The sequence below is a fragment of the Melanerpes formicivorus genome, unplaced genomic scaffold (genome assembly GCF_026170545.1).
Source record: "Melanerpes formicivorus ecotype bairdi unplaced genomic scaffold, bMelFor1.0.p_v2 SCAF_41, whole genome shotgun sequence".
Taxonomy (NCBI): Eukaryota; Metazoa; Chordata; class Aves; order Piciformes; family Picidae; genus Melanerpes; species Melanerpes formicivorus.
In genome coordinates, this window is record NW_027142393.1 from 1155204 (window position 1) to 1168245 (window position 13042).

General features: G+C 45.0%; 1 protein-coding gene across 2 annotated transcripts in view; it reads right to left on the reverse strand.

Annotated features, from left to right (window-relative positions):
• The window catches only part of ACVR2A (activin A receptor type 2A), an 82733-nt gene extending 70631 nt beyond the window's left edge, over positions 1–12102 (reverse strand). For both annotated transcript variants that reach the window (XM_068158688.1, XM_068158687.1), the window contains exon 1: positions 11097–12102. In XM_068158688.1, the coding sequence (XP_068014789.1) occupies positions 11097–11151 (55 nt within the window). In that variant the 5' untranslated portion in view covers positions 11152–12102. The remainder of the gene's footprint in view (positions 1–11096) is intronic.
• Positions 12103–13042: the final 940 nt, after the last annotated feature.

Below are 13042 nucleotides of genomic sequence, written 5' to 3' on the forward strand. Positions count from 1 at the left end.
TGCTGGCCACACTCCTCTTGATGCAGCCTTGGACATGACTTGCCTTCTGGGCAGCATTAGAAGATGGTTCCCCTTAGGCTGTGCCATAGAAGGTTCTTACTCCAATATTGATGGCTTTTTTTGCTGATTATCTACTGTGAGCCTCTCCACAGGTGCCCCTAAAAAGCACAATCAGTATATGAAGGGATGCTAGAAAAGTTTCTGCCTTCAAAGGATCTGATAGGACTCAACAGGGTAAGGGACAGGAGAAAGTGTCACTTCCTCAAACAAAATCTCCAGAGCAAGTGTCCCAATAGGTGCAAACATGATTCAAATGCATTTTCTAGGCAGTTCCAAACATCTTAAAGGAATACTTATATAATTTGTTTTAAAATGAACAGAAAAAAATCCCAATCATTTGAGGGAGAGAGAATGGGATTTCAGTTCCATTTCTCAAAGCACAATTCCCTCACTAGGAGGAACAAGCACCAAGCAAAATGAATTTTGCTTCCTTTGCCATCCATCAGAATGGTTTTAAGCTACTGGGAGAAATGCAGCTGTACACCAGAGCATCAAGATTTTTCATGAGATTCACTGTATCCACTGGAATAAAATGTGAGCCCTTGGGCACCTTGGCTTCCTTGAAAGCCTCTGATCTAATCAAATGTGATTCAGACAGAGTCCTGCCTACCTCCTGCCTTACCAGATGGACACAAGTCTTCTTACCCCAGCTTCTCAGACCCACAGGCCTCATCCTAAAACTAAACTTCTTAATCATAGAATGGTTTGGGTTGCAAGGGACCTCTAAAGGTGATCTAATCCAAGCCCCCGGCAGTCAGCAGGGACATCAGGCTGAGGTCAGAGTGGCTGGAAAGCAGCCAGGCAGAGAGGGACCTGGGGGTACTGGTCGATGGTAGGCTGAACATGAGCCTGCAGTGTGCCCAGGCAGCCAGGAGGGCCAATGGCATCCTGGCCTGCATCAGGAACAGTGTGGCCAGCAGGAGCAGGGAGGTCATTCTGCCCCTGTACACTGCACTGGTTAGGCCACACCTTGAGTCCTGTGTCCAGTTCTGGGTCCCTCAGTTTAGGAAGGAGGTTGACTTGCTGGAACGAGTCCAGAGAAGGGCAACAAAGTTGGTGAGGGGCTTGGAACACAGCCCTGTGAGGAGAGGCTGAGGGAGCTGGGGTTGCTTAGCCTGGAGAAGAGGAGACTCAGGGGTGACCTTATTGCTCTCTACAACTACCTGAAGGGAGGTTGGTCTCTTCTCCCAGGCATCCAGTACTAGAACAAGAGGACACAGTCTCAGGCTGTGCCAGGGGAGGTTCAGGCTAGAGGTCAGGAGGAAGTTTTACACAGAGAGAGTGATTGCCCATTGGAATGGGCTGCCTGGGGAGGTGGTGGAGTCACCATCACTGGAGGTGTTCAGGAGGAGACTTGATAGGGTGCTTGGTGCCATGGGTTAGTTGATTAGGTGGTGTTGGATGATAGGTTGGACACTATGATCTTGAAGGTCTCTTCCAACCTGGTTTATTCTATTCTATTCTATCTGCAGTTAAAGCAGAAACAAGAATTTCACCAAACTCTTCAGTAGTTAGTTTGGGTTTTTTTTCCAGAGGGTTTTTCCAGTGTTGGTAAATTACTCCTCAGGGCTGAGTTTGGGGCTGTTCTCTTATTTAGGGAAGGGGGAATTTATCTGAGGGGCAGGAACAGAAGTAAAACCATCTTGTGGCTTTCAATAACCTCTCACAAATTAGTCATGGTTGCATATCTCACTCTCAGTACAGATGTGGCACATATGATCTCACTACTGATATGGAGCATTTTCAACAGGCAAACTCAGATGAAGCTTAATCTGTTGGGATCTGCCCCCTCCCAGTATGTGCCACAGGAAGTTACAATTTAACCAAAGCCCAACATTTAAAAAGCTACTTAAGACAACCCTTTTGACAGGCTTTGTGTTAAACTTGATGGAACACAGTTACCTCTGAAGAGAGCTTGACAAACAGACCCTTTCCAAAGTTAAAGGTCAGAAAATTAAGATTCCCCTGTTTAAGCAGTGCTTATATCTATCCCACTTTTAAGGCAGGTTTATAAACAAGTGATGACAACAGATCTAAGTTATCATTATTAGAAACTCCAGAAATGCAAGCAGCTGTGGGCAACTTTCACAGCCTAACTGTTTTTCCACCCTAAAACAAGGTAATATTTAAAGAAAACTCTTCCATCATGTAATTGCTGGGAAGGAAAGAGAACTAGCTGTACCCTCTGCTGACAAAAACCACCCAAAATTAGTGAAATTAACACTTCCTTGTTGCAAAGTTTAATTTTGTCTCATCCACTTCACAGCAAAATGAAACCACTGCCCTGTTTATATTCATCTGCCCCAAAAATTCCTAGAAGGAAAGAGTTTTCTATCTTGGAAGGCTTGATGAAATGATGGGTTACAGTTTAAAGTAACTCTTAAAAGGCAGATTCAATTTCAGTGTAGATGCTGCTATTGAAACCCAAGTACTCAAGAATACAGCTGAGAGAATAAAGCCCACAATGATGGTTCAGGCAGTATTTAGAAACTAGAGATTAGCATTATCTAGATAAGAACTCTGAACCTGAAAAAAAAAAATAAGGTCATGCTATTATGGCTTCAGTTACAAACCTCCTCCAAATCACAAGCTGGGAAGCCACCTAAAGGAAGGAAGCAACTCAAAGTTAAAATCAACTAGCAAATAAAGGCTGAGATACAATCAGAGCACAACTGGAACAGAACAGTTCCCCTGAGGAACATGTCCATAGCAGGATGGGAAGCATCACAAGTGGAGCCTCCCAAATGCCTACCCACCCTAGGGACCCATCGTGTTTCATGCCTTTATGGACTGGAAGAGGTGGGGTAAGGCACCTCAGGGAGGCTACAGGCAGAAGGTTGGGTGCTCAAAAGGCAAGGATGTTACTGAAAAGGATCTAAACAAACAATAAACCAATAGGGTCTCCCTGGAGCCTTCTCTTCTCCAGGCTGAACAACCCCAAACTCAGCCTGGCCTCATAACAAAGAGCTTCCAATCCTTGCATCACTGTTGTGGCCTCCCCTGGACTCCAAGGCTCCAGGTCTTTTCCAACCTGGTTAATTCTATTCTATAGAAGCAGCACCCTCACAGCAAACAAGTTTCTCCTCCTGTTCAGGTGGAAACTCCTGGGTTCCAGCTTGTGCCCACTGCCCTTTGTCCTGTCACTGGGCACCAGTGAGAAGATCCCACCCTCCTGCTCCTCCACCCTCCAACTCTTGCTGAACATCCAGAAGATCCTCTCGCAGGCTGCTTTTCTCCAGGCTAAGGAGTTAAGTCATTCTGCCACAAGAAACTTGGCAACTTCAGTTATAAAAAGTAACTGTTCTAGTGAAGTGACAACACACAGAACATGCTCCATTTAGGAATGGAAGGTGCAGTGTTGAAGCTACAGAAAAGCAACAAAGATTTGAGCAATACAGACTCTTACTCTACAGAACGATTATACTGAAAACAAAACCTTCAAATTAAATCAGAGGTCTCAACCATTCACTCATGAGCTTTAAACTATGCCAATGTTAAGAATTAACAAAGTAAAACAACTGATTTGCTGTTATTGTTAGAGACAGTGGAATCCTGGGGTGCACTAAGAAGAGTCTGACCAGCAGGTCAAGAGGTTCTGCTTCTCCTCTACTCTGGCCTAGGGAAGCCACATATGGAGTACTGTGCCCAGTTCTGGGCTTTGCAAGTCAACAGAGAGAGGGAACTACTGGAGGCTCCAAAGATGCTGAGGGGCCTGGAGCATCTCTGTGAGGAGGGAAGGCTGAGAGCCCTGAGGCTGTGGAGCCTGGAGAAGAGCAGCCCCAGAGGGGGTCAGACCAGTGCTCATCAATATCTACCCTTGGTATCTGCAAAATACGATGTTCATTCATTCCAGCTTAGTTGATGAGTACCTCGAAGCTGAAAAAACAAAAGAAGCTGGAAAAATATCCTTGCTCCTCATTGTAGCTAAGAGCTAGCATCTGTGAAATGCTGATTCTTCTAGAGCATCTTACCTTTCAGTCAGCTCAATTCACCAACTACAGGCAATGTTTCCCTCATGTAATTAAAGACTTATAAAAAGCAATGAAAAATAAACCTATTTTGGCATTTCTTCCACAGCCATTGCAGTTCAGAGTATACAGGGGCTTGCTTTTAATTACATTCTGGTTTCAGCATTGTGAGTTCAATCAGCACCTAATTACAGCTTCAGAAATTACACCTTAACAAAATAAGCAATTGCAAAAGGTGGTATGTAGCCACTGGAATTACTTCAACATACAGCCTTCTTGTCAATTGAAGGGACCCCAAACCATATGAAGGTCAAGTCAGTGTAGTTCCATACTTACTCACAAGGCTTCTCAGTAACTCAGTAACACTGAAATTAATTACAATTTTGGACTACCTTTGCATCCTGGTGGAAACAAGATCACCTTGCACCAATTTAATGAGAAGAACATAAGAATATTAATGCTACAAGGCAAGGGTTTAGAATCCAGCAACGTACTTAATTCACTCTCCCAAACCAACAAATGGGCAATTTGGACTCAATATTCTTTCACTGCTACAATGCGAAACCACCAAGACTCTAGGTTCCACAGCCATCCCTTGGACCTTCGTTGGCATCAACCCAAGTGTGTCACTTGCTCATTTTCTCTTTAACAGCAGCTTTGCCCAAAAGCAGCAGAAGAGTTCATCAGGAAGACCATGATAAAGAAAGTGCCATAGAGGTGAAGACTACCACCCTCCCTCAGCCTTGATGGTGAGCCTGGAGATGGGATTAATTTGAGAGAAGTGTTGAACGGGAGCTCAGATTAAAAGAGAAGATACCTTCTTCCACTGAACTGCGTAAAGCAATTCAGTGGATTGGGACAGCACTAACTAGAGGTGGGTCCATAGAAGTACTTCACACCTCCAAGGCCCACCCTCAGTGGATGCCATCCTAACAATACCAGTGGTACCTCTAGCTGCTTCTGGCTGCAGGAGCAGGCAGTCTTCCCACAAATGCATCCCTCATTTCCAAGTGTTTCTCAAATACCTCTAACCACATAACCAAAGACTTATACCTCCTGTTAGAAAGCAAATGGTCTATATTTTTTTTTCCCCACTAGCCAGACTACTTGCTTCCACTTACAGCTCTATCTGGGGAAATTCAGAAGCAAACCATGAATGTTGACCTCTCTCAGCGAGGTTTGCTGCACTGTGAAACTATTACAACAATTACTGCAGCGGGTGAACCCTTCTCTGCTCTCTCTCTCTCTACCAACAACTGTAGTATTTGATGTATCTGATGCAGGTTTCGGCTTCTTAGCCACAAAGATCTGCAATGTAAACAACATGGCAGTAAATATTCATTTTCTGTGGGATTAAGCCTAAATATGCTCTGCTGTTTGGCATCACAGTCACAGACTGTTTCTAAGAAAAAACCTCCAGCACCACACAGGCAGTGCAGGGAACAGAAGATAAGAGATGCCACAGAAAGTCACCGGCATCAAGCAACACTTCAATTTCCATATGGAAATAACAGGAAATAAGATGTGCTGAATTTTAAGCACCAAGGCAACAAAAACAGATTAAAATTTCATCATGCAAGAACTTGGCTGTAAAATTGGTAATTTTCTTGATCTTTTTAAAGAGTTCTCATTTTCAGGCACATCAGAGAGCTAACAGACCATGTATTCCACCAACCAGCTCGAGCAGACACTTGCATTAATCTGTTTTCTGTTAATTAAGTGGTGAAAATGCATCTCCCCTCCACCAAGAATTCTCTTCCACCATCAGATTCCTTGTCAACCTCTCTCTTTTTACACACCATGTTATAATGACTGTTCTCCAGATTCTCCCAGGGGTAAGTACCCAAAACTTGCTGTATCTTGGCTCCCAATCAGACTGGTTTCCAAAAGATTCAATTTGCAAATTGTGTCCACAGTGCAAGAGTTTTGTAATAATTATCTGGAATAGAAATTAATTCCTATTTCAAAGGGAAGGAAGTTGTGGGAGCTGAAAGCCAGGGATTGTGAAAAGTAGAAGTGTAGAAGGCTGGAAAGTAAGAGAGAACTGGTAAGAACAGAAGTTGCTGTCAATTTCCTCCCTACTTGAAGCAAATGGTTAGATAGAAAATAAATCACAACTATTTGTCTACCCTTACTTGCAAATGCTCATTTGAAAAATCCTTCCAACCATCACCTAAGGGATTTTGCTTCCAAATTCCAGAAAAGTGAGAGGGAAATAGAAGCAGCATTCACATTTTCTCCATTAAAACCAGCTGAAAACTGTTATTCGCAGCAGCAGTAGTTACTTTTTGCACCCCCATGTAGCTAAAACAGCTCTCCCCTCACACAACACACTCCCCCCTCACACAAAACACTCCCCCCTGCCACCTTAAGCATTCAAGTAAAATTACTTCAAGTTGTCCTGCAAGAAAAGCCGTGGGTTTGAAGGGCTGACCTGCAAATAAAGCCATGACAGCAGCACCTCTCTGGAAACATTTGTTAAGCAGAACACTACTACAGCTACAGCTGCGTGTTCTGAGGCTGCATTAGCAGCTATTTTTCATACCCCAGAAGATTTAGAGTTTATAACTGTTGTTAAGTATTAACAGATTACAATAGGAGTAGTAACAGAGTTTTGATCTGTAATCACAGTTACAACGTCAAGCTGGAGCCACGAAACTTTGTAAGCCCCACAACATTTACTTCTATGCAAATGTTTCCAAGCATGAAAACAGCCTGAAGTAGGTTGGCAAGTCCTGCTCTCCCAACAGCAGCATCAGGAGTGCTGGGGTACTGCCCAAGTACACAAAAACATGTACACTCATAAAAAAGGAATCTTGAGCAGGATTTTACTTTAAAAGCAGTACTAAGTCTGAAGTGGTTTATTGCTCTGCTGTGCAATAAAGCGATTAGAGTCCAACCACAGTCATGGACAGCTTGCAGAGAACATACCAGCAGAGACAAGTTCACAACCAACTCTCCTAAACCTTGGGCAGCATTTTTAAGTGCTATCGAAATCCTAATCAAAGGACACGCAAAAGAGTTTCACTAATAAAATTCAATGGGGGGCAGGGAGGGGAGGAAGTCATCTCCCATCCCTCAATTCCTTCAGAACACCCAACCAGGCAGCTTCTGGAGGCGTAGCAGTTTCTTGGGCTTTAGAATTCCATCTAGATGTTTATGAAGGAGGGGGGGAAAAAAAAAAAGGGGGGGGGGGGAGAAATTAAGAAAAAAAATCATTTGCCCTGATAATAATCGGTGGGAGATAGGACAACAAATTAAAATATCACAGAATGAAAACATTCTCCATGCAGTGAAAGTGATGCTTCAACTACTGAGGTCTTTGATATGCCATTTCCTTTCACAAAATGAGTGAAGACCTCCTGAGAACGATCCAGTATTGGGGAAAAAAAGAGAGGACCAAGACTCTTCCAATGTGTTTTCTTCTGCTTAAGTGAATTGTAGTGTGAAGTTCATGGGAGTTTTAGCTAATCTATGTCTTGTCCCCCCGCTAAGACTCAGAAGTGCAGAGCGACTTTGATGATGATACCAAAGGTCCCAAAGGCTGAGCAGGTAACTCAGGAGAGGAAAATAGGCTTGGGAAGCATGGAATTGGAAAAGTACCAGAAAGGAACTATGAGATATTAAAAACTGTAGGAGCCACAACAGAGGATGTTGGTTAAAGCAAGCCACTACTTCCACATCTCCCACGTTTTCAGTTGGTGAGGGTATAAATGGAGAAACACCACAGGAAATTATCAGAGCAGACACTCTCTGCTCCTGAAATCTCATAAAGTAGGACTCAGCAAGGAGGGAAAAAACTGAAGGACAACAGAAACACCCTTCCTCGGAGGAGGGGAGAAGAGAGATGATATCTCAAGAGGTGTTCTTTGATGAACAAGCTGGTTTATGTATTATTTTTCTCTTTTAAGCTCACATACAATCTTGCCTCACCTACAGGAGAGTCACAAGCAGCATACTGAGTTGTTCTTAAGTATTTCATTATGACTTCAGGATCTTCCACTCATCAGAAACACACACAGGTTTATATAAAAGTTTATTAGAGGGCACAAGGAGAACCTTGACCCAGGCACTTTGTTTTCATGTTTAGTTAACAGGCATTTATCTCATCCTCTCCAACTGGCACAAATGGGTGCAAACCTACACCCACTTTTATCCAACCAGCTACAAATATTTTACAGCCTAATAACATAACACAGATGCTCTTTTGCAAATATCTTAGTCAGAAGGGGGAAATATTTTCTCTTCCTTAGAGATAAGCAGCTTCACTGGAAATTGCAATCCATGTGAAGTGCATTCAGAGGATTTCATGCAGCAGTCTAGAGAGTGAAATGAAATGCCTTCCACCTAAAGACCGCTTCCACATTTGTCACACGGAAAAGTGACCCACAACATTTTCACCTATTTAAAGAACGGTAGTATTAATTGGTTGTGTAAACACCCGCAGAAGAGAGCTGCAAACAAAAAGCAGTTAAAAGAAAACCAACTTCTCTTTCCAGCCACACACTCAGGATGGCTGGAAACAGCAGATGGGAGAAAGACTTCTTCACACCTGAGCTCTAGGACTTTTAGCCTGGAGAAGAGAAGGCTCAGGGGAGACCTCATTGCCGTCTACAACTACCTGAAAGGTGGTTGTAGCCGGGAAGGGGTTGGTCTCTTCTCCCAGGCAACCAGCACCAGAACAAGAGGACACAGTCCCAGGCTGCGCCAGGGGAGGTTTAGACTCGAGGTGAGGAGAAAGTTCTTCACCGAGCTGAGTTGTTCGTCATTGGAATGGGCTGCCCAGGGAGGTGGTGGAGTCACCATCCCTGGAGGCGTTCAAGAGGGGATTGGACGTGGCACTTGGTGCCATGGTCTAGTCATGGGGTCTGTGTTTATAGGTTGGACTCGATGATCCTCGAGGTCTCTTCCAACCTTAGTTATACTGTGATACTTCAGCTACTGCCAACCTCCTTAAATATTGCTTTGGCAGACCTTCTTTCACATTAAAGACTGGGGGGGGTGGAAAAACCCTTCTTTTACTGATGATGATACCAGAACCAACTGATCAGGTGTAATTTGCAAGTGAAATAGTCATAGCTGATAGAAGAAATGTCTGCACTTGGTGAGAAAAGCTTACATAACCTTATGATTTTGATGGTAAAAGCCAAAGCTTACTGTTCAATTTATGCATTTCCAGACCTACCCCAGGACTGGAGATGCTGTACACCTTCTTAGGCAAGGAGAAAATAATTTAACAGTTGTTGAACACCGGAACACTTAACGTGTAATACTGGAAAAACCACCACAACAATGTCATTACCATGAGAAGCAGCCCGAATTGCAGCCAGTTTCCTGCTCATTTAGCAAAGATGAATTCCATCTTCACAAGACAAACATTTAACTTCACAAGAGCAACCCGAGCAAGAAATGCTAAAAGAAAAGATGGGGGGGTGGGGGGGGTGTTTGTTGCTTAACCATGCTTTTTAATAGTGAGGACAGGTAGTGTCAACAGGATCACTATTCTGTGCTCCAGGCAAAAAGATCTTAATAGAAGGACAAGGAAGGGAGAGACAGACATGAGGAGCAGATGGCATCAAGTCTTTCAGGAACTGTCAGTGATTGGGGGGAGGGAAAGGGAAGTTTCCTTATAGAAAATATTCCTGCATTAAGAGGAATGTTGGTCGAGTAACTAAAAAATAAAGTATTAAGAAAAGATGGAAGATATGCTTCTACTGCAAGACCAAGCTGCCAGAAGAAATCGTGTTTTAGTTCATAGAAATGGACTACCCTAATGAAAAAAAAAGAGCCCCAAACAGAGCTCTGTCTATCCTCAACCTGCTTTGTTATTTATCTGCTTAGAACAAAACGGATTCTTTTCTCTTGGTTTATTTCTGGCAGCGCACACCATTTCACAGCACATTTAGTGCACACGGAATTGATCAATACCACTACAGACATAAGACTAGACTATCCATTTACTAACCACAAGAAAACGTCCTGTTCAGCAAAATCCTGTGCATTATAACACTGAAATTTTAAAAGGCATTGTTATATGGCTCTCATTAGTGCCTTACACTGGTTGCATTGGAAAGCTGAGCACTTCTCTGCTAGCTTTCAGGCTGACAAGCAAGGATGTATCTTTGCACAGAAAGATCATACCCAGACCTACCCAGAGGACTCCATACACATCGAAAGCGCCAGCAGAAAGTGCCAGGCTCGCTACTTAAAATACTATTAGACCCGTTACACACCTAATAGCTCGTGTGTGAAACTGCTGGCGCTTCCAGCGGAACTATACCAACAATTCCCCCAACCACTGGTTGCTCCCACAACCATTTTCCTCCCAAAGCAGCGAGAGGAAGCTTTCACACCCCGCTGGCCTCTCAGGACTCGAGAGCTGGCCTTTGAAGCTCAAGTTTTACTGGTTTAAAAAGAACAGGTGCAGCTTTCCTTTTTTCTTCCCTTTTTTCCACTACGAGGCAGTGATGTCTTGAGTAGCGAAACACAAAGCCTTCCTGCTTATTGTTTAGCAGCTGAAACTCGACTTTTTCTGCCCAATTCTGTGCATATACATCCAACCATCCACCACCCCCCCTTGCCATCATTAAAGGACGAGCTGATGCCGTCAGAGTGGGACCTATTGTAAACTAATGAAGCATTAAAGAAGGTTGCCATTCACCAGTGAATGGTGCGGAATGAGAGATCTAATGGAAGTTAAGAGTAGTTCAAGCTGGCTTATTCTTATTTAAAAAGCCATGAAGCACCAGTAAATTGCACTGCCGGATTACTGTATGTGACACTAGGTGGTCATGTCTCCCCATTTGTTCCACACAATTGAGCAGAGATCCGAGCGCCGCACGCCTTAAAAGTACTCCTTACATAAATGTTACAGAGAAACAACAAAACCACCTTCTGCCTTTACAGACCCCACCTTCCCCAAACATTTATCACCTGAAAAAAAAAAAACACAAAACAAAAAGAAGAAATATTTCCCTTCATTCCTGCTAACGCACAAAGTTATTTCAAGCCTTCAAGCACTGAACCCAAAGCCTTGCATGTAAAAAAAAACCAAGATCCGTCACTTACCTGAAGAGCAAGAGATAAGAAAAACAGCGAACGCCAACTTAGTAGCAGCTCCCATTTTCCAACGCTGTTAAAACATTTAAGTGACTTTAAGCATCCAGTTTCCTAGGTCCTGCAAGCCGGAAAAAAATCTCCCTTCTTGCGGAACCGCTATAAAGCGATCTATAGCAACATTTCTGCAGCAGGTTAAGTGTTCAGGAAAAAGAGTAAAATCAGATTTCTTTAGGCTCTGGCGAGCTCCCTCCGACTCTTCCTAGCGAGAATCCGGTTTGAGGGATGGATGGATGGATGGATGTATTTGGAACCGTGCTTCAAAACACACGTGTCATTTGGCTTCTGTACAAACGGTGGCAAAATTTAATTCATAAAAGTATGCTACGAATCCAATTAAAAAAAAAAAAAAGGAAAGGAAAATAAAGCAAGTCAACAATTAAGCTGCTGGACACGATGAAGTCTCTGAGCACTCTCCGACTTCACTTTTCCACATCAAGCTCCGTGAAGCATCACCCCTGGTGGGTGCCCAGCGTTGGGGAGTCGTATCACGATCAGCAAACACGATGTTTTCGTCCTGGCTCCCCTCAGACAACGTGTAGTGTTTGGGACCGAAGCAGCTCCATTCCAGTTCTAGACCTCAAAAAGCCTCCGGGTGAAGGGAGGAAGTTTTGTCAGTTTCTTGAGGAAAATCACCTTAAAAAAAAAACCAAAACAAAACCAAAGACACAAAGCAGCGAGCCACCGGCTACACGTGGGCAAGTCTTCGGTTTTCTTTAATGCTGCAGGATTTAGTGTTAACCAGAAGACGAAAAGGGGGAGAAAGAACAGTTTGGTACCAAACCAACCTTCGGGCTCCCCGCAAAGTGGCAAATCTCTTCCAGTCCTTCCGGCAGTCAGCGAGAGCCGCTCCTCTCCCCTCCGCGCTCCTTCTCCCGAGCCGTGTAACACCAGCACTCCCGAATCCCAGCAAGATTTCCAATTCTTCTACGAGATTTCCATCCCCTCCCCCCCCACCCCCCACCCCCCCCCAAGAGGCTATATTTGGTATTTAAACACTGAAGAGTGACTGAAAAGAAAAAAAAAAGAAAAATAAAAAATCAGTATCCAGCCGCTGGGGAGGAGGGTGGCAGATTCTTTGTGGCAAATCCTTCCTTCCTCGATTGCCTGCTTGGAGGGGAATTCAGCTTCTCGGGAAGCGCGGAGGTGAGCGAGGCAGCGGGGAGGATGCGGCGGGTGCCTCGGCGCTGGCTGGGCGGGCAGCAGCTCTCCGGACTCCTCTCCCGCGGAGCAAGCTGCTGCTGGAGACTCTTCGGCTGGATGCGAGCTCCTCTCCCAACTCCTCACCGACACATTTCCCTCTCGCCGCACCTCCGCCCGCCCCGCTGCTGCCGCTGCTGTTCAAGCGCAGACCCCAGATGGCCGTCGGCCCCCACTCAATCCAGTTCTTGTCTTTTCCTTTTTTTTTTTTTTTTTCCTTTTCTTTTTCCTTTTAGGCGAAAGGAATAAGGAACAGCAGGGGTGGGGAGGCGAAGCCTGCTGCTGGACTTCCGCTGGCTTCCCCGCGTGCCTCCCACACGGCGAGCCCCGGCCAAAGGGTGGAGGGGGGAGGAATCCCCTCGTCACCCTCGCCCCTAACTCTGACCCCGGCTCACTCCCGGCTCCGAGGAAGCCGCTGCTGAACGCAACTCTCTCGTCTCCCGGGCGGCAGAGGCAGCGCGGCTGAAACCAACTTTGTCCCTCCAGGAGTGCAGTTGAGGGGTTGGCGAGGAGAAAAGGCCGAGCCCGCGGATTTTCTCTGGGCGGCGGCGGTGGCAGGAGCCGTCTCTAGCGTCTCCCGAGTCCCGCTGGCAGCTCGGAACAGCCCTCCGTACCCTGCTGCCGTTGCTGCTCCCCTGTGGTAATTTCATATCTACCCATTCACTTGTGTGGCGTGGAGAACGGACCCAAGATGGCGG